Source organism: Scyliorhinus torazame, chromosome 3, assembly GCF_047496885.1.
Source record: "Scyliorhinus torazame isolate Kashiwa2021f chromosome 3, sScyTor2.1, whole genome shotgun sequence".
Taxonomy (NCBI): domain Eukaryota; kingdom Metazoa; phylum Chordata; class Chondrichthyes; order Carcharhiniformes; family Scyliorhinidae; genus Scyliorhinus; species Scyliorhinus torazame.
The window spans coordinates 266,591,350-266,610,777 of NC_092709.1; the positions used below are offsets into that span (position 1 = coordinate 266,591,350).

At 45.5% G+C, this 19,428-nt stretch overlaps 2 protein-coding genes across 2 annotated transcripts in view; one reads left to right on the forward strand and one right to left on the reverse strand.

Moving 5' to 3' along the window:
- Positions 1 to 1,518: 1,518 nt before the first annotated feature.
- Positions 1,519 to 11,003, reverse strand: nudt2 (nudix (nucleoside diphosphate linked moiety X)-type motif 2). The gene is made up of 2 exons (XM_072497219.1): positions 10,823 to 11,003; positions 1,519 to 3,142 (listed from the first exon to the last, which is right to left on the reverse strand). The coding sequence occupies exons 1-2, from the start codon at positions 10,950 to 10,952 to the stop codon at positions 2,832 to 2,834; spliced, it is 441 nt and encodes a 146-aa protein (XP_072353320.1). The 5' UTR covers positions 10,953 to 11,003; the 3' UTR covers positions 1,519 to 2,831.
- Positions 11,004 to 11,312: 309 nt separating this feature from the next.
- Positions 11,313 to 19,428, forward strand: part of LOC140409107 (kinesin-like protein KIF24) — a 169,008-nt gene continuing 160,892 nt past the window's right edge. The window contains exon 1 of the mRNA XM_072497220.1: positions 11,313 to 11,412. The gene's annotated coding sequence lies outside the window, so the exon portion shown is untranslated. The remainder of the gene's footprint in view (positions 11,413 to 19,428) is intronic.

The window sequence follows — 19,428 nt, forward strand, 5'->3', positions numbered from 1 at the left end:
TTACTAGTTTGGCGAATGGGGTGAGGGCAGATTTACAGAGAAGTCTTCCATTGTCTCTGATAGGCCGGGTACAAGCAATTAAGATGAATGTATTGCCAAGATTTGTGTTTTTGTTTCAATGCCTTCCGGATTTCCTGCCTAAAGCATTTTCTCAGGGGCTGGAGCAGCTTATAACGGGGTTTGTATGGGCGCGGCGAACTCCTCGGATTCGGAGGCGGGTCTTATAGAGGGAGAGGCTGGAGGGGTGGGTTGGTGCTGCTGAACCTGTTGCTTTACTATTGGGCAGCCAATGCGGAGAAAGTGTTAGGTTGGTTCGGGGATCAGGACGTGGCCTGGGTATGGATATAGTCGGGGTCATACCTGGAGGCCTGGCGATGGCCTCTCTGCTGTTTGTTCCAGTGAAGTATTTGTCGAATCTGGTGGCTATCGCGTATAGCGCGATATGGGCCAAATGTGGGCAAGTGGGACCAGCTTAGTGATAGAAACTGGGCGGCATGGACAAACTGGGCCGAAGGGCCTGTTTCCATGCTGTAAACATCTGTGACCCTATGACGTTCATGGGGGTGCTGCTATCCACCTTGCTGGAATGTATTCTCTCCTGTGCGGGGGTTAAGGACGGCGGTACGTCCGGGTTATGTGGTCGGATCATGGGGGAAGAGCAGGTTTCGGTGGAAGAGGTGAAGGCTTGGTAGAAAGAGGAGCTGGGTCCCATTTTGGAAGAGGTGTGGAGTGAACGCTACGTCATCCTGTGCGAGGCTACGTTTGATACAGCTCAAGGTGGTGTTCAGGGCACATCTCACCAAGGCCAGAACCTGTCAGTTTTTGAAGGGGTTGAGGATAGGTCCAAGCGGTGCTCAAGAAGGCCTGCAAGTCAAGCGCATATGCTCTGGTCCTGCCCCAAATTGGTGGGTTTCTGGGGGTCTTTTTGCAATGCCATTTCAGCAATTTTAAATGTGGATTTGGAGCCCTGCCCATCAGTAGTGATATTTGCCGTATCAGATCAGCCAGAATTGAGGACCAGGGTGATGGCAGATATTCTGACCTTTGCCTCATTGTTGGCTCTGTGGTGGATTCTGCTGAGTTGGAGGCAGCTGACACGTCCCAGTGCTGCAGAGTGGCTGGGTGATTTGATGGAGTTCTTGCCTTGTGAGAAGGTCAAGTTCAGAGTGAGGGGAGCGATTGACGGATTTTGTCGTAGATGGCGACCGTTTATATTGCATTTCAAGGATCTGATTAGTGTTAGCTGTTGGAGGGGGAGGGTGTCATATGGGGGGGGGGGGGGGGGGTGGGTGTTGTAAGTGTTAGCGGGGTTTATGTTTTTAATGTTTGTTGAGGTTGTCGATGCATGTGCTGTTATTTGATTGTTGTTTATGTATAAAAGTTACAAATTTAATAAAAATATTTTCCAAAGAAAAATATAAATAATGCTGAGAAAAATAAACCAAAGCGAGCAGTGACACCATTTTCGCCTTTATAAATTAATTAGATTAAATATATTTGGAAAGGGAGAACTGTAGATATGAATGATATTCTTGTTTAATTTGCAATATGTCCAACAATTCTAAGCACATAGAACAGAATCTTTGCAAACACAAACGAAAAAGCCAGAAGTACTCAAGAGGCCTGCCAGCATCTTTGGGGAGAGAAGCAGAATCGGCTGAATTTTCCCAGTTTACTGGCAAGGAGGCAGGAGGGCTGGCAGAATAGTGGGGGAACGGATTGGGAGGAGGAGCCTGCCCTCTTCCTGCCACCATGCCATATTGTCAGTGGTGGGACATTGATAAAGATTACTATTATTTATTAGTGTCACAAGTAGACTTGCATTAACACTGCGATGAAGTTACTGTGAAAATCCCCTAGTCGCCACACTATGACGCCTGTTGGGTACAGAGAGAGAATTCAAAATGTCCAATTCACCTAATAAGCACGACTTTCAGGACTTATGGGAGGAAACCGCAGCACACGGAGGAAACCCACAGACACAGGGAGAAAGTGCAAACTCCGCAAAGTGACCCAAGCAGGAATTGAACCCGGGTCGCTGACGCTGTGAAGCAAGTGTTAACCACTTTGCTACCACTGATTTTACCGGAGGATCACCTCGCCTCAGACGAAGGGCAAGGTTGACAAGGTGGGGTCTTTATGAATAACCTCAGCCGGTATGAGAATTTAATCCATACTGCTGACTTTGCTCTGCATCACAAACCAGCTGTCCAGCCAACTGAGTTAGCAGTATTCAGTGAATGCTACCCTGCAGAGGTGCTGTCTTTCAGGTGAGATGTTAATCCGAGGCCCATCTACCCTTTAAGGTACAATACCTCCGTGGCACGATTAGAAGAACAGCAAAGTGGTTCTCCCTGGTCAATATGTATCCCTCTACCTGCATTATTAATGAGTTAGCTCATTGTTATTTGTGCAACTTTTCTGTGTGCAATGACTGCCATGTTTTCTTGCATAACCACAGTGTCTACACCTTAAAAGCAATAAATTGGTTGTGAAGTACTTTGGGATATCCTGGGTTTTTTGAATGGTATATAAATAAAAGTTATTTCTTTTTTCATTCAGTCACCAGATAGGTTTCCGCAGGAAAGTGTGTGCAAGTGAATTTGGCAAAGGTAGGAAAGTGTTTCCACTCTGTAGCATTCCAACATTCAAGATCCAGGATCACACACGTAGGACTACTTGAGCAAGTTATGGAAGTACATGGTAACAACTGTGCAATTGTATTGGTTCAGTCTTGAGTTTCAAGAGCAAAGTAGAAGAGGGGAAGGAAGAAACCTTCAAAAATCTTAACAAAACAATCTAGGCCCGTTCCTTTTCCAAAGAACCTGGTCTTATTTATTTGAGATGAACTGGTGAGCTTCTCTCAGTGCTTCCTGCATTTCTTGATATTTAGCAATTTTGCAGGCCTCATCCACATTTAACCAGCAGAATGTCTGGTGCTCATCAGAGAGTTTTATTTCTGCGTTATGATCCTTTACTTCTGCCAGCCAAAAGATAACAGTTTTGGGTTTATTATTCACTTTGTATATTATTTCTTTTTTGTATCCATCAAGCAGATTAAAATCCTTGCTTTTTAGTCCTGCTTCTTCCTCAGTTTCACGAAGCGCCGTTTGAAGGTCATCTTCACCTGGATCAACATGTCCTTAAAAAGATACACACATATTAGAACTTAATGGCCTATGTAACCACACCAATGAGCAATTGTGCTTTACAAATCATTATTATTTTTTGCTTTTTCATGTTTACGACCAGAAAGCATTCTGACTGACATGTTTGTTTTCTTAGAATAGCAATATCACATATCAATTTTAGCAGGGTGAATTTATTTTAGGGACTATCTCGCCACATAATTGAAGTCCCACTTCCATGGTACACTCTAGTAAATCTCCTCAGCACCCTTTCAAAAGGAGATCTTGTGGTGCTGTGGGTAGTGTCCCTTCCCTGCCTCTGAGCCAGAAGCTCCAGGTTGGAGTGCCACTCCAGAACCTGATGATCAAGGAAGGTGCATTCGTAACCCGGCCAACAGATTGAGTAGCAATCTGCAAAATCCTTCCGATGTGCCAATGGCAGATAATAAGAGTAGGTGAATCTCCTTACCAGCCACGCTTGTTGCGGAGTGGTGTCCCCTCAAGTTATAAGCCACTGGCAACAACCTGTTCCAGGAAACAAATAGCTATGGGAACTGATGGAAATTTGTGTTGCGCACCACTAGGTGTGGGTAGAGAAACAACTACCTTCTCTCAGGCCTTGATATTCTTCCTACAGTATCCTTAATGAGGCACCTTAATCTAGCTGATGCCTAACTAGCCTTTTATAAAGTTTTAGCATAATTTATTTGGTTTTGTTCACCCCCACCCACCCCAGCCCCAGTCCCTAGATCGAACCCGGGTCCCTAGCACTGAGGCAACTGTGCTAGCCTCTGCTATCATGCCACTCCTAATACAGTTAAAGGTGGTGTATAAGGTGCACCTGACGAGGTCGAGGATGAGCCGACTGTTGGAGGATACTTGCGAGCAGTGTGGGAGAGATCCGGCCAACCAAGTACATATGTTCTGTTCCTGCCCGAAGTGGAGCAATTTTGGAGGACTTTCTTCAGCACCATGTCGGCGATCTTGCACTTGGACCTGGAGCCCAGTCCCTGGAGGCAATATTTGGGATATTGGGCCTGCCAGAGCTGCAGACGGGAGAGGGGGCAGATGTTTTACCCTTCGCCTCACTGATTGCTCGCATGCGGGTCCTGTTGGGGTGGAGGTCAGCTTTTCCACCCTCTGCCTCAATGTGTGGCTGGGTTACCTGATGGGAGTTCCTGTATCTTGAGAAGGTGAAGTTCACTTGGGGGGGGGGGGGGGGGTGAAGGAGGACTGAGTGGTTCCATAAGAGATGGGTCCACTTATTTTTCACTTTAAAGAGTTGGTTACCGTCAGCTGCTAAGGGGGGGGGGGATTATTTGAGTTATATTTGGGTTGGTTGGTAGAGTAGGGGGTTCTTCAGTTATTCTTTTCATTTTGCGTTGTATTCTTTTCATTTTGTGTTGTTTTGTTTTATGTATAAAAATGTAAAAAATCAAATAAAAATATTTTCAACAAAATGTCACCATTTACTTTATATTGCCTCAACTTTTTGTAATTAAATTGAATCAATTCACTCTCCTCTGTGCTAAACTTCATCTGCCACATGTCTGCTTGAAGTTGCTAAATATTGTTGAAAAAAAGACATGCTGTTGAAGCTTCTCATCTTGCATTCATCAGGATGTACTACTAAATGACTATCTCTAAATATCCTCCTGCATACTACATTTGCAAGTTTAGTGCCATGACTGTAAAGCACTTTGGGACATCCAGTGGTCATATAAGGTGAAAGACAAATGCACTTTTAAAATTATATATACAAACAAAATGATGTCTTGGAATGCCAAGTTCAGGTCATTAATGTGTATCAATCAGATAAATCAGACCAAAATGTGCATCATATTTACTATCAAACTCATTACAGTTACACACTGGAATTTTCATCCATTTATACATGTTTTAGTAACTATTTTCAATTGACGTTTTTAATCATATTGCCCAGATACTTTAAAATCAATTACAGCTGTATAGATCACAGTCGAGGAGCTGACAGTGAATACATCTTCAAATCTTGGCAGAGGACATTTCCGTGCTATATTTTAAAATTTATCCTGGGGTGTAGCACTGCTGCATTTATGTATACCTAATACATTTTAATGCATTGTTGCAAATGTTGTGTATTTTAATGCTACATTGAAAAGACTTGTAACTACAAAATATCCTGGCTTGACATAACTCTCTTGCGTCAATTAAGTACCCATGACTATTTTTTGTTAGAACAATGCACTCGCAAGGGTGATTTGGTAGAAGTGTTTAAAATCATGAAAAAATAGGGCAGAGTACAGTAAAGCAGACCGTTTGCAGTATTTGAGTGGCCTTCAACAAGAGAGACAAGATTAAATGTAAGAAAAACTTTACATTCAGATTTGTTGAGCTGTGGAATTCAGTTCTAGAGTGAGTGGTTGTGGCCAAAACTATGGTTCAGATTTTGAGTGAGCAGCGAAGAAATTACTTTTGCCATACATTTCACGTCATATATATATATATATATATCATATAATTTAATGCAGGAGTCCGTTCGGCCCATCGGGTCTGCACCAGCCCTTGGAAAGGGCACCCTACCTAATCCCACACCTCCACCCTATCCCTGTAACCGCACTAAGGGCAATTTAGCATGGCCAATCTGACGAATGTGATATAAAATAGTTAGTTTAAATATATTAGTTACAGTAATGTAGATGTAGGCCGGTCTAATTCCAGTGAGTTCACAGACAAAGGATTTCAGAAAGCATGGCAAGGAAGGGGGAGAAAAGGATGCTGGGTAACAAGAGGCCAGGGTTAAGGAATGAGAAGTGAGTCAATTAGGATGTATGGCCAGGTCAGGAGGGGTATAGGATGACCTATGGGAATCGTGTATGTGAAACTTGATGCCATTTGAATGTATTTGTAGAGATACCTTTGTCTCCAATAGCACTCGATTCGGAAGACCCAGGAGGCAGCTTGTGTTCTGGATTTTTGTGAAGCGAGTCAGACTTGCAAGTTGGGTAAAAATAAATAATACTATGCCTACAAATCCATCTGGAGTTTTATTGAGGCCAGACTGACGGGTAAAGAATTCAACATTTGTCAAATCCACCTCACCTGCACATCTTTGGACTGTGGGAGGAAACTGGAGCACCCGGAGGAAATCCACGCAGACACGGGGAGAAAGTGCAAACTCCGCACAGTGACCCAAGCATGGAATCGAACCTGAGACCCTGGAGCCATGAAGCAACTGTGCTAACCACTGTGGTACCATGCCCCCACCCCCGCAGCACCCCACAAATTGTTAGCGGGCTTGTCAGCAGAAACCTCCTGTCATCAGATGATTTTTTTTAAAATTAAAAATAAATAAATTTAGAGTACCCACTTCTTTTTTTTCCCGATTAGAAGGTAATTTAGCGTGGCCAATCCACCTACCCTGCACATCTTTGGGTTGTGGGGTTGAGACCCACGCAGCCTCAGGGAGAAAGTGCAAACTCCACATGGGCAGTGACCCGAGGCCCAGATCAAATCCGGGTCCTCAGCGCCGTGAGGCAGCAGTGCTAAGCACTGTGTCACCCTTTGTGTTATAGGCCAGGGTTTAGAGAACCCCAAAGTGTATCATGGAGTTCACCTGACACACAACTTTTAATAGATTGTGGTATGGGGAGCAGCACGGTTCAATTCCCGTTCCAGCCTCCCCAAACAGGCGCCGGAATGTGGCGACTAGGGGCTTTTCACAGTAACTTCATTTGAAGCCTACTTGTGACAATAAGCGATTTTCATTTCATTCCATGTTTATTCTATGAACTCGTTAACCTTTTTAAAACATAGTGAACACCTTAGCAACCATTAATTCAAATACAACCCCCAAAGTATTCAACACTAAGTAATCCTTTAGGCTTCCCAAACAACATCCAGAAGACAGAAGAAACGCCTTTCAACAGAAGCACATTAGGTTTACATTCACTACTGAGAACATTTATAATTCTGAATTCACCAAATGATCAAGAGATAGTCTTTTGATGGCAGAGAGAACAGGAGTACACCTGCTTGGTCTGGCTTCAGTTCCAACACTGAAAACAAAACTAAAAAACACCCTGCAGCCTGCTCAAAAACGGAAGTAAAAAGCTGACAGACAGCCCAGCTCCACCCACACTCTGACATCATTGATAATACCCATTTCTGAAAGGTACTCTCACTACAGATATTTATATACACACCCATTTATAAACACCCATTTCTTAAAGGTACTCTCACATGACACATCCCCTTAAACTTGTCATCCCCTTAATTTTTCAGAGTCAGAGGCTGGTAAGCAGTAATTATCATTTACATCATTAATAATCCACTTAGAAAGTCTAACTTTTTCATCCATCTTTCGAGCGAGTACAGTGGGGTAAGTAGTCTAAGTTTGCACCATCACAATGTCATTTGCAGATTCTATCTGCGAGGACTGCATCAGCGCAGTACATCACCAACTGAAACTTCTAGACTTCTATGTTTAACCACATGTGCAGGCACCAAAAATTACAGAAATAATGGTGAAAGCTGACAGCCTCACAATTACCACAGCACCATTCAATTAGATTGGGGTCAGGGTGGGTAAATACTTGTTGGCATATATATTTGAATATATTTTGTTGTCACTAGAACTAGGGGATGTAAGGGGTCTCCTATTTGAGATGAGAAATATTTTCTGAGGGTCATCTGTGGAATTTTCTTTCCCAAGGGTACAGTAGATGCAGAATCATAAAAAATGTTTTAAGACTGAATTAGACAGAATCTTGATCGACAAGAGAATCAAAGTGGTCGGGAAGAAAGTGGAGTGAGATCACAATTAGATCAGCAGAGCAGGATAGGTCAAGTTTGTATGGAGAATAAATTCCAATAAGGGGGTGGGACAAATAGACCATCCTGGATTATTCATTGTGCGGCATCTGACACATCCCGTTAGGCCCTCAATTGACATTAAATACATTTGTGAAACACCCAACATTAGGCGTTGCTCACACCTAATATAAAGCAAAGCTGATCAGCATCCAGCTAAATCACTCGATTTATCTTAACAGCAGCAGCAACATTGCAGAAAGTGGGAAAGCTGGTCGCTACAGGACAGATTGGGATTTTTAAATTTGTTCATGGGTCAGGGCCAGCATTTATTGCCCACCCCCAATAAGGCTGGCACGGTGGCAGTGGTTAGCACTGCTGCCTCGCAGTGCCAGGGACCCGGGATCAATTCCAGACTTGGGTGATTGTGTGCACAATCTACCCGTATCTGTGTATACTTCCTCTGTGTGCTCAGGTTTCAACAGTCCAAAGATGTGCAGATTAGGTGAGGTTATGGTTATGAGGGGGAGGGGGGCAAGAGGAAGTGAGCCTAGGTAGGGTTCAGACTTCTGCACTGTTGAGATTCTTTGGTTCTAATTGCCCTTGAGGGGTTCAAGGGTCCTTCCTGTTTATTCCTTTCTTTTATTTTGCCATTCTTATTTTGATCCATGGATGATTAATGGACATGTCTCTTTAAGACAAGCAGCATCATTAATTCAAGCATGCTGATTTGATCAGGATACCACAGACTAGCCAGCAGCAGCGAGAGAGATGGTTTGGGACTTGGTTTGATTGATTGGCTAGTGACCATTGAATTGGTCCAAAAGGCCATTACCTAGTCACAGGTGGTGATTGGATTCTGTCCCAGAGGGATGTTTTTAGGAGTCCAAAGGAGTTTCAGTTTTGATTCTGGCAGCGCAGAGGGAGAAGCGACTATCTCTCTCTCTCCATTAAATCTGCTGTGATTGCCATCTCTCTCTAGAGAGCCCGAGTGCTGTATTTCTAAACTACAAAGAACCTGGATGAACAAATCTACAGAGAAGACCATTCCAGGCTGCAAACCAAGACTTTAACCTGTAAGCTTGCTCTGAAGAAAGGATTGCTAAAAACATTCATTTGAAACATGTTTTCCCATTTGCTTAAAAATCACTTTCCACCCCTTTGTATTTGGCTGCCTAGAGTGTGTGTATATAGAGGGTGGTGAGGCAAATCAATCGAGTGCCAACCCATCTCTCACTGGTGCCAGCAAGTCTGTAGTTTCCTGTTCAAACCAGCACAGGTTCAGAGTCCTTGGGACTCCTAACAGCATCCCTCTGGGACATAATCCAATCACCATCTGTTACTAGGTAGCGTATGGCCTTTTGGACCAATTCAATGGTCACTAGCCAATCAATCAAACCAAGTGGGGAGTTCGGAATTAGTTAATATTTAACCAGCTGTATTTCATAGAATCCCTACAGTGCAGGCCATTCCGCCCATCGCATTTGCACCAACCCTCTAAAGAGCATCCTACCTAACCATTGAACACTAAGGGACAATTTACCATGACCAATCCACCTAACCTGCACATCCTTATACTGTGGGAGGAAACCGGAGCACCCAGAGGAAACCCACACAGACACGAGGAGAACATGCAAACTCCACAGTCACTCAAGGCCGTAATTGAATCTGGATCCCTGGTGCTGTGAGGCAGCAGTGCTAACCATTGTGCCATATGCCACCCCAAGTGTTTGCTGCATAGTTCATTATCGTAAGAAGTCTTACATCAGGTTAAAGTCCAACAGCTTTGTTGTGAATCACGAGCTTTTGGAGGGCAGTGATTCGAAACAAAGCTGTTGAAATTTAACCTGTTGTTGTAAGACTTCTTAATGTCTCCACCCAAGTCCAACACCAGCATCTCCACATCATAGTTCATTAGTTTTTGTTTATTTGTAAATAAACAGCAATTGTGCTTAAACGTACAAATCTGGTGACTAAGTATTGGTCGTCAAAGACTTTGGGTATTTTTATAAGAATTATTGGTTAATTCACTTCTGTTGGGACTCCAGATTATCATTCCAGATCGGAGTCTATTTCATTGAATGATAACAGCACAGGCCATTCAGCCCATCTTGTCAGCGCCAGCTCTCTGCAGCAATAACATAATGCTTCCCCCCCCCCGTAGCCCCTTCAGATAATGACGCAATTCTCTTTTGAAAGCTGTTTTCTGGGTTTGATTGACCACCCCCCATCACTCCCTCAAGAACTGCATTCCAGACATTAACCACTCATTGGCTTGAGGCTTTTCCTCATGTCACCAGTCAAATTTAAATCGAGGCTCTGCTGTTTACCTCAATGTATTTTCTTTTATTTCCTTTTCTTTTCATGTACTTAATGATCTTAATGATTTTAGGCAGCACGGTAGCACCAGTGATTAGCACTGTGGCTTCACAGTGCCAGGGTCTCAGGTTCGATTCCCTGCTGGGTCACTGTCTGTGTGGAGTCTCCCCGTGTGTGCGTGGGTTTCCTCCGGGTGCTCCGGTTTCCTCCCACAATCCAAAGATGTGCAGGTTAGGTGGATTGGCCCTGATAAATTGCCCTTAGTGACCAAAAAAGGTTAGGAGGGGTTATTGGGTTATGGAGAGAGGGTGACGTGAGGGCTTAGTGGGTCGGAGCAGACTCGATGGGCCAAATGGTTTCATTCTGCACTCTATATTCTATCTGTTGAGCTGCTCGCAGAAAAATACTTTTCACTGTACCTTGGTACACGTGACAAAAAAACAAACAAGTGTTCAGAAGGTTCCCATTCCGGGTAGTTAGCTGGCTGGCTGGCTGTGTCCCCCTCCCCCTTCCCCTTCCCCTTCCTTCCGTCCCAATGATAACCTGAACTCCATCGCCCACCCCTGGCTCAGGATCAGCCTCACCTTTAGGAGGCGTCCAATGATGTTGCCCGTAAGAAGTCTGCAGAAGCAGGAACTCGATTTCCTGAGGCTTGGAAGCTAATCCTGCATTGAGGCGCCTGAAAAGAATCAGCCCACAGGCCCGGAGAGTCATGGCCGGAAACTGGGAGCCCCACCGCCCGGTAACGGAAGTACAGCGTGATTGACAGGCGCACAGCCCAATTAGCGCCGAGCGTCAGAAACAAGTCACCAATTAGACAGGCGGTATGAGCAGGCGGTGCGCACACATGCGCACAGCTCGTCCCTCCAGCTTGTGTCTTTACGGTTCACGGACAGCAGCTCCCGACAGCATTTGCCAAACGGCAGCGGATTCCCGATTGGTTGGCGATAAAATCCCGCGTCCTGCGATAGGTCAGCCCCCACCCACCCCCTGCTCGCGGGCTCTGATTGGTCGGAGCGCGGGTCCTGCGCTGTGATTGGTCACCCCATGACGCGGGGGCCGTGGCGCGGGTTTTCGCTGCGTGGCTTTCAAACGGCCTGCGGCGTTGCCATGGCAGTGAGCGGCGCCCTGGTTACGGCAGAGAGAAGCAGGATGAGAGGCGGCTGTAAGGCCGGTAAGTTGGTGCTCACAACAGCAATTGATTCTAATCAGCAACAGTCTATATCTATAGTATATAATAATAACCTTATAGAAACGATATAGAGGCACTAGAGTGTCCAAGGATGATATCACAAATATGTGGGTATCAGGTAATAATTGATTGGCTGGGCTAAAAAGCCGAGGGGTGACCTAGTAGAGGTCTTTAACATTTCTGAAAGGATTTGATTCGAGTGGATACAAAGAGAACGTTTCCACTTGTGGGGAAGGACATAAAAAGAGGCCATCGTCACCAAGAAATGGAAGAGGGGTGAGAATGTGAAACTTGCTACCACAGAGAATGGCTACAGTGAATATTATAGATGTATTTAAGGGGAAGCCAGACAAGCATATGCGGGAATAGAAGGTTGTGATGTATAGATTAGAAAAGATAGGAGCAGGCTTGAGTGGAGCATAAATGCTGGCATGGATAGTTGGGCGGAATAGCATAATCCTGTGGGGGCAGCATGGTAGCACAGTGGCTAGCACAATTGCTTCACATCTCCAGGGTCCCAGGTTCGATTCACGGCTTAGGTCACTGTCTGTGCAGAATCTGCACATTCTCCCCGTGTGTGCGTGGGTTTCCTCCGGGTGCTCCGGTTTCCTCCCACAGTCCAAAGATGTGCAGGTTATGTCGATTGGCCATGCTAAATTGCCCTTAGTGTCCAAAATTGCCCTTAGTATTGGGTGGGGCTACTGGGTTATGGGGATAGGGTGGAAGTGGGCTTGGGTAGGTTGCTCTTTCCAAGAGCCGGTGTAGACTCGATGGGCCGAATGGCCTCCTTTTGCACTGTAAATTCTATGAAATTCTATAATGATATCTGGACACAGTAAAAAGTCTTACAACGCCAGGTTAAAGTGCAACAGGTTTGTTTGGATTCACTAGCTTTTGGAGTGCAGCTCTTCTCACCCTGATGAAGGAGCTGCGCTCTGAAAGCTAGTGATTCCAAACAAACCTGTTGGACTTTAACCTGGTGTTGTCAGACTTCTTCAAAAGAGATAATGCTGGAATATCTCAGCATCTCTTTCGAAAATCTCTTTCATTTCAGATTCCAGCATCTGCAGTAATTTGCTTTTATTTTGTAAGACCTCTTACTGCGCCTACCCCAGTCCAACACAGGCATCTCCACATCATGATATCTGGAGTATGAGGTTATGATTATGTTGAAGCTGGGGCAGCATGGTGGTGCAGTGGTTAGCACTGCTGTCTCACGGCACTGAGGATCCTGGTTCGAACCTGGCCCTGGGTCACTGTCTGTGTGGAGTTTGCACATTCTATCCATGTCTGCGTGGGTCTCACCCCCACAACCCAAATGATTTGCAGGGTAGGTTGATTGGTCATGCTAAATTGCCCCTTAATTGGAAAAAAATTAATTGGATACTCTAAATTAAAAAAAAAAATATGTTGAAGCTAGTGTCTAAGATTAATCAGTTTACTATATCCAAGTTAACGATACTTAATGATGCTAACTGCATTCCAAAAGTCAACTTCCAGATGTTTGAAATATCAATGCCAATTATTAGTGACTTACAGTGCCACATAACAGAGCAAGGTGATAACTCAAGGAACAAAAGAGACAGTGGCAACATGGATACAAAGTTGTCTTAGTGACGGGTGACATTCTCCGAATAAGGGATCAGTCTGATGAATAGCAATTTCTTCACTCAAATTATTGTGAATTTTGGGATTTCTTTACACCAGGGAATTGTGGATGCTTAGTCGTTGTGTATGTTTAAGTCAGAGATTGACCAATGTTTATAGATTAAGGGAATCAGTGGTTTTATGGGGTTAATGCGGGAAGGTGTCTTGGGGATGAAGATCAGTTTTGATATTGAATGGAGAACAGACTTGAAGGGCTGAATGGCCCACTCCTGTTCCTAGTTCTTGCATGTTTAAATAAGATTACATGATCAAGCTACTATACTATAATTTCAAATTAAAATCTACTTTGAATGGTACTATTATATAAAATATCAAAATTACCCAGTTATCATTGTTAATTATTATCCACTTATTGAAAACATCAATTAAAATGTTTAAATTTGAAATAAAAAGTATATAACCTTGTGTAAATTTTGGCAGCATTTCACAGTGTACCCTGGGTGTGTGATTTCAACCTAAAGTACAAAGTTGATTGTACTTAAATGATCCTGTTACATTTAATACCGACTGTAAATATAGTGTATTTCGTATAACACCATTTGGAAGGCTAAGTTAGATATGGAAAAAAAGACCAGCAAGTAACGTAAAGAAAAAAGGTAAAGGATGTTTGATCAGCCATGATCTCATTGAATGGCGGAGCAGGCTCGAAGGGCTAGATGGCCTACTCTTGCTCCTAATTCTTATGTTCCTATGTTATAAGCACAGAATGAAAAACTTAAAAAAATTGATATGGCCAGTTAGCCAAAGAAACCTGTTTTTGGAATCTGTTTTTGGAAAATTAGCACAGGAAAGATACAAAATGAGTGCAGAACAAAGTGATTGTGCAAGTGAAAGGGTGTGATGAAACAGTACAACAGGTGAACCATAGAGACTTCTGGCCATTTGCTATTTTCTCTCTCTCTGGATGCAGATAGACTGCTAGGGGGCAACTTTCTGGCCATGTTGCACCCGGCACACCACCTGCTATTCCTGGAGAATAGTGGGAGAGCACCGAAATGGGTTTCTTGCCGGGCGCCAAACAGACCGTATTGCTCCTGTAATGACTTCGGCCAGGACTTTGAGATTGGCCAATTAGAATACGAATTCCCTGATTAGTGGCCCAATCAGGGAACCCATTTCTGTGTATATAACAGGGAGTGTCAGATCCTCTGCACTCCCGGTGTAGACAGCAGACTGAATGGTCATGGTTGTTCAGCTGTTGGGTTTGTAAATAAAAGGAATTCTTATGACGGAACTTCTGCCTCCGTGGACTTATTACAGTGGTGACGAGGAAAACGGAACGACCCGAAGAAACCTGCTCGTCAGCAGCTGCCGCATATTGAGGGTAAGCCACTGACAGGCAAAATGTCTTTATTCGGAAAGTTGGACTCTTTTGATCCTGCAGTGGAAGACTGGGCCCAAAATGTAGAGCGATGAAATACTTCTTTAGAGCAAACAATATAATTCCGGATGAAAAGCAACGGGTCATTCTGCTGACTGCGTGTGGGCCAGCAGCCTTTGCCATTATGCGCAGTCTCACTTTTCTGGAGGCACCAGACACACAAACATTCCAGGAATTGAGGAACTTAGCAAAAGAGTACTATGACCCTAAGCCACCTCTGATCCTGCGAAGGTACCAGTTTTACTCAGCATTCCGAGACACTGGGGAGTCAGTTACAAACTTTTTAACATGAGATGCTCCAAGACCGTTTGGTACGTGGAATAAATAATTTAGCAATACAGAAACTTCTGTTAGTGGAGGCCGAGCTGGATTGCCAACAAGCATTGCAGCTGGCTTTGTCCTTAGAAAAAGCGGCAAGCGGAGCACATGAGTTACAGGGTACTCCCAATGGAGGTAGATGCCCATACCAGTGAAACTGAGTTAAGGGACTATTGCTGGGGGATAGGCAACTGCATAGCCACCCTCAGGAACAACGCGGATACTAAGTTAAACAGGCCCACTCGCAGAAGCCCTCCCAAGCAAGGGAAAATTAGGTCCAGACAGACTGTAGCCCCTGCAGTCTTTCGCCCGGCAAAATATTGTTGTTGCCAGAGATCGGAGCCAGAAAGAAAATCTAGAAGCCTAAAACCATCATCTTGGAGAAGGTCATGTAGGCCGGGGTACAGGAGAATGCATACCCTCGAAGCTCCACCTACCTCCGACAAGGAACAACTAAATTGTGTAATGATGGTGAAATCAAAATCCATTAAATTATCCATAAGGTTGAATGGTCGTCCCACACTGATGGAAGTCGACACTGGAGCAGCCGTGAGAGTGATAGGGGAAACAGTATTCAATAAAATTCGCACTGGATTCCATCCCTTATTCCTAACCAGGATCTTGGCAAAACTGAGGACATACACAGGGGAACCACTGAGAGTGTTGGGCACAATGCATGTAACTGTGACTTATGGAGAGCAACTGGTTAGGTTGCCTTTAATGGTAGTGAAAGGTGTGGGGCCAAGCTTATTGGGACGAAACTGGCTAAAAGAGATCTAGCTGGATTGGGTAAACATTTTCCAGCTGGAAAATGGCCGCCTGAGCGAACTCCTGTGCAAATACCCAAAGGTTTTCTGAGAAGGGCTCGGAACAATAAAGGGAGCAAAGGAGACATTGCATGTAGATCCAGGGGCAGTCCCAAAATTCTACAAGGCCCAACCAGTACCCTTCGCATTAAGGCAGAAAGTCGATCTGGAAATAAAACGATTAGAGAGTGAGGGAATAATAAAACTGGTCCAGTTTGATGAGCGGGCGGCACCCGTGGTGCCTATCCTTAAGCTGGACGTCTCGGTCCGCCTTTGTGGAGATTTCAAACAAATGGTTAATCGCTACTCACAACTGGACAAATACGCAATTCCCCGGATTGAGGATTTGTATGCAAAGCTGGCTGGAGGACTCCTATTCTCAAAGCTGGATATGAGCCACGCATATCTACAGCTGAAGAGTACCAAAAATCCTCAACGATAAACACCCTGAATGGCCTTTTTCAGTATACAAGATTATCCTTCGGGGTATCGTCAGCTTGTGCGATATTCCAGAGGACAATGGAGAATATATTGCAAGGGCTACCACAAGTTGCCATTTACTTGGACGATGTCCTCATTACAGGAAAAACAAAGGCAGAACACCTGCAAAACCTGGAGGAAGACCTTAGGAGGTTTTCAACAGCAGGCGTGCACCTAAAGAGGGAGAAATGTGTTTTCCCAGCACCTCAAGTAACCTATCTGGGGTACAAGGTTGACAAATCAGGGCAACACTCTTTGGAGGATCGAGTGAGGGTGATTAAAGATGCCCTAGCCGCCACCACAATCCAGGAGTTAAGGTCGTTTATAGGACTGGTGACATATTATGGAAAGTTCACACAGAACAGAGCTTCCATCTTGGACCCCCTACACCAATTATTAAAAAAGGGGGCAAGCCTGGGGATGGTCCGCCCGCCAAAACAGGGCTTTCAAGAAGATAAAAGAACAGCTTTCCTCAGAGAACGTCTTGGCACACTATGACCCCAGGAAAGAGTTGGTGCTCACGTGTGACGCGTCTCCATATGGCGTTGGTGCAGTTTTGGCACACAGAGGGCAAAATGGACAGGAGCGACTTATAGCGTTTGCTTCCAGGACACTGGCAGCAGAACGAAAGTACGCCCAAATCGAAAAGGATGGACTGGAGTATGCCCAAATCGAAAAGGAAGGACTGGCTGTGATCTTCGCGGTGAAGAAATTTCACCAGTTCTTGTATGGGCGGAAATTTACTATAATTACAGACCACAAGCCATTGCTGGATTTGTTGAAAGAAGACAAAGCAATACCATCAATAGCTTTGGCCTGGATCCAACAGTGGGCCCTATTACTGGCGGTGTACCAGTATCAACTGGAGGATCGGCCAGGAACCCGGGTGGCAAATGCCGATGCACTAAGCAGGCTGCCATTACCGGACGCCACACCATTAGTACCCAAAATAGAGGAAACGGTAATGACGTTACATTTCCTGTACACCCTTCCTGTGGCTGCACAAAACATTCATTTATGGACCCAAAGGGACCCGGTTTTATCAAAAATAAAACAAATGGTGCTAACTGGGGAGATGGAAAGACCGGTCCAGATGGAATTCCACCCTTACTGGAGCAGAAGAGAGCAGATCACCATGGAAGATGGGATCCTGCTATGGGAGGCTCGAGTAATAGTTCCAAGTCAAGGCAGTCGAGCCATACTGGCTGAACTACATCATGGGCACCCTGGAGTCTCAAATGAAGATGCTGGCCGGAAGCTGTGTCTGGTGGCTGGGCCTGGACACAGACATAGCGGCATTGGTAGGTCGGTGCCAAGAATGCCAACAAGGGCAGAAGGTGCCACCGGCAGCCTCGCTGCACCCATGGGAATGGACAGGTAGACCATGACCGTGACTTCATGTCGATTTTGCAGGCCCGTTTATGGGTTCAATGTTTTTTATAATAGTAGACGCCCATTCCAAATGCCTGGACGTCTACAAAATAAACTCTGCAAATTCAGCAACTACCATTGGAAAAACTCTGCACCTCGTTCGCAACTCATGGTACCCCGGAGGTGTTAGGTTTGGATAATGGATCAGTTTTCACCAGCCAGGACTTCACAAAATTTATGAAGTCGAATGGCATTCGGCACACATGGACGGCACCATACCACCCGGCATAGACTGGTTTGGTGGAGGGAGCCATCCAGACCTTAAAAGTCGGGTTGAAGAAACAGTCAGCAGCATCATTGGATGCCAAACTGTCGAGCTGGCTATTTGACTACAGAACAACCTCACACGCCACAACGGGAATAGCACCGGTGGGGCTACTCATGGGCAGATGACTCTGAACCCAGCTGAGTCTACTCTTCCCAGATTTAGGTGGCAGAATAGAGCGACACCAAAGGCCCAATGCAAGGGCCACGACAACACTCGCCGAGAAAGGCAGTTCAACATGGGTGAAAATGTATGGGTCAGAAATTATGCGACTGGCCCCACATGGGTAGCAGGAACAGTCAAGGCCAGGACAGGACCTGTGTCGTATGAGATACGTGTGGGAAAACATACATTAAAGAAATACCTGGACCAGATGCGAACCTCAGATTTGTTTCCTCCTCCGGAGCTGACTCAGACCAGCATACCAAGGACCGTGGAGAGTCTGCTCCACCAGCCGCTTGGTGAGATGTCCACTGGTGAGGACATCGGACTCCGATATGGACACCATGGATGATGCCGCAGCTGTACCCCTGCCGCCGGAGGAAAAGGGTGAACCGTCTCTCAGGCGCTCACATCGGAAAAGACAGGCGCCTAGCCGTTATAACCCCCCTACGTTGGAGGCTGAAGTGGAGGACGACCATGGAGGCTCCTTGGACTTTAGGGGGGGGGAGGGGACTTAGGCCAGGCCTTTGACATTGGCCAATTAGAATAAGAGTTCCCTGATTAGTGGCCCAATCAGGGAACCCCTTTCTGTGTATATAAAACGGAGTGTCAGATCCTCTGCATTCCCGGTGTAGACCGCAGACTGAATGGTCATGGTTGTTCAGCTGTTGGGTTTGTAAATAAGAAGAATTCTGGTGACGGGACTTTTGCCTCCGTGGACTTATTACAGCTCCCAACCTGTGGCACCCAACGCAATTTGGATCATTCACTCACTGGGCGTGAACCAGACTCTCGTATTAAAATGAGTCTTTAATAAATTTAAATATGCTCAGCCCCTTTTGAGGCTGGAGTCTCCCAGCTTCCGGGATTCACCGGCCCCATCAGTGCAACAAATGAGAATGCGTACTGGTTTCTAAAAATGGAAACCAGACCCGATTACCACGACAAGGGGTTCGGAGGTCATTAGAATCCCTAAGTGGTCGGGCACAGGGCCGTGCCAAATGGCAGTCCCAGGTTAGCATGGCCTGAGTGCCAAGGGGCACCTCCAAGGGGCAGAGCCTGAAGGGTAATGGGGGGGGGGGGGGGGGGGGCCTGAAAGAGCGTGGGTTGGGTGAAAGGCCTTAAAGGTGGGATGCCCTCAGCGACCCCACAGCAAGGTATGCTCACTGGGAGGGGAGCGGTTGTGATTACCCGATGCTGATGAGGAGGAATGGGGATAGGGACGGGTCACTTTCATGCCTGTATGGTGTGAGGTGGGGAGGTGACGCGCACTGACATTGTGATGGGGAGGTTGCCCCTCCAGGGTCGAGAGTTCAGGGTATTGCCCATGTCTGTGGCGGAATGGGACAATGTCGTGTGTGGGGATCCTTCAACCTAACTTTGAGATCTTGGCATCCTTTAAAAAGGGCACCCCGATCTCTGAGGAGACGGTCCTGCCAGCATCTTTAGTTCCCCACTCTAGAAAAAATTCTAAATGTGGCAGAATT

Excerpts from the sequence above, each read along its gene's own strand:
- nudt2 (XM_072497219.1), bottom strand. The coding sequence starts at position 10,952 with ATGACTCTCCGGGCCTGTGGGCTGATTCTTTTCAGGCGCCTCAATGCA. Across the intron at positions 3,143-10,822 it reads TCATTGGACGCCTCCTAAAG|GACATGTTGATCCAGGTGAA; the intron begins GTGAGGCTGATC and ends TATCTTTTTAAG.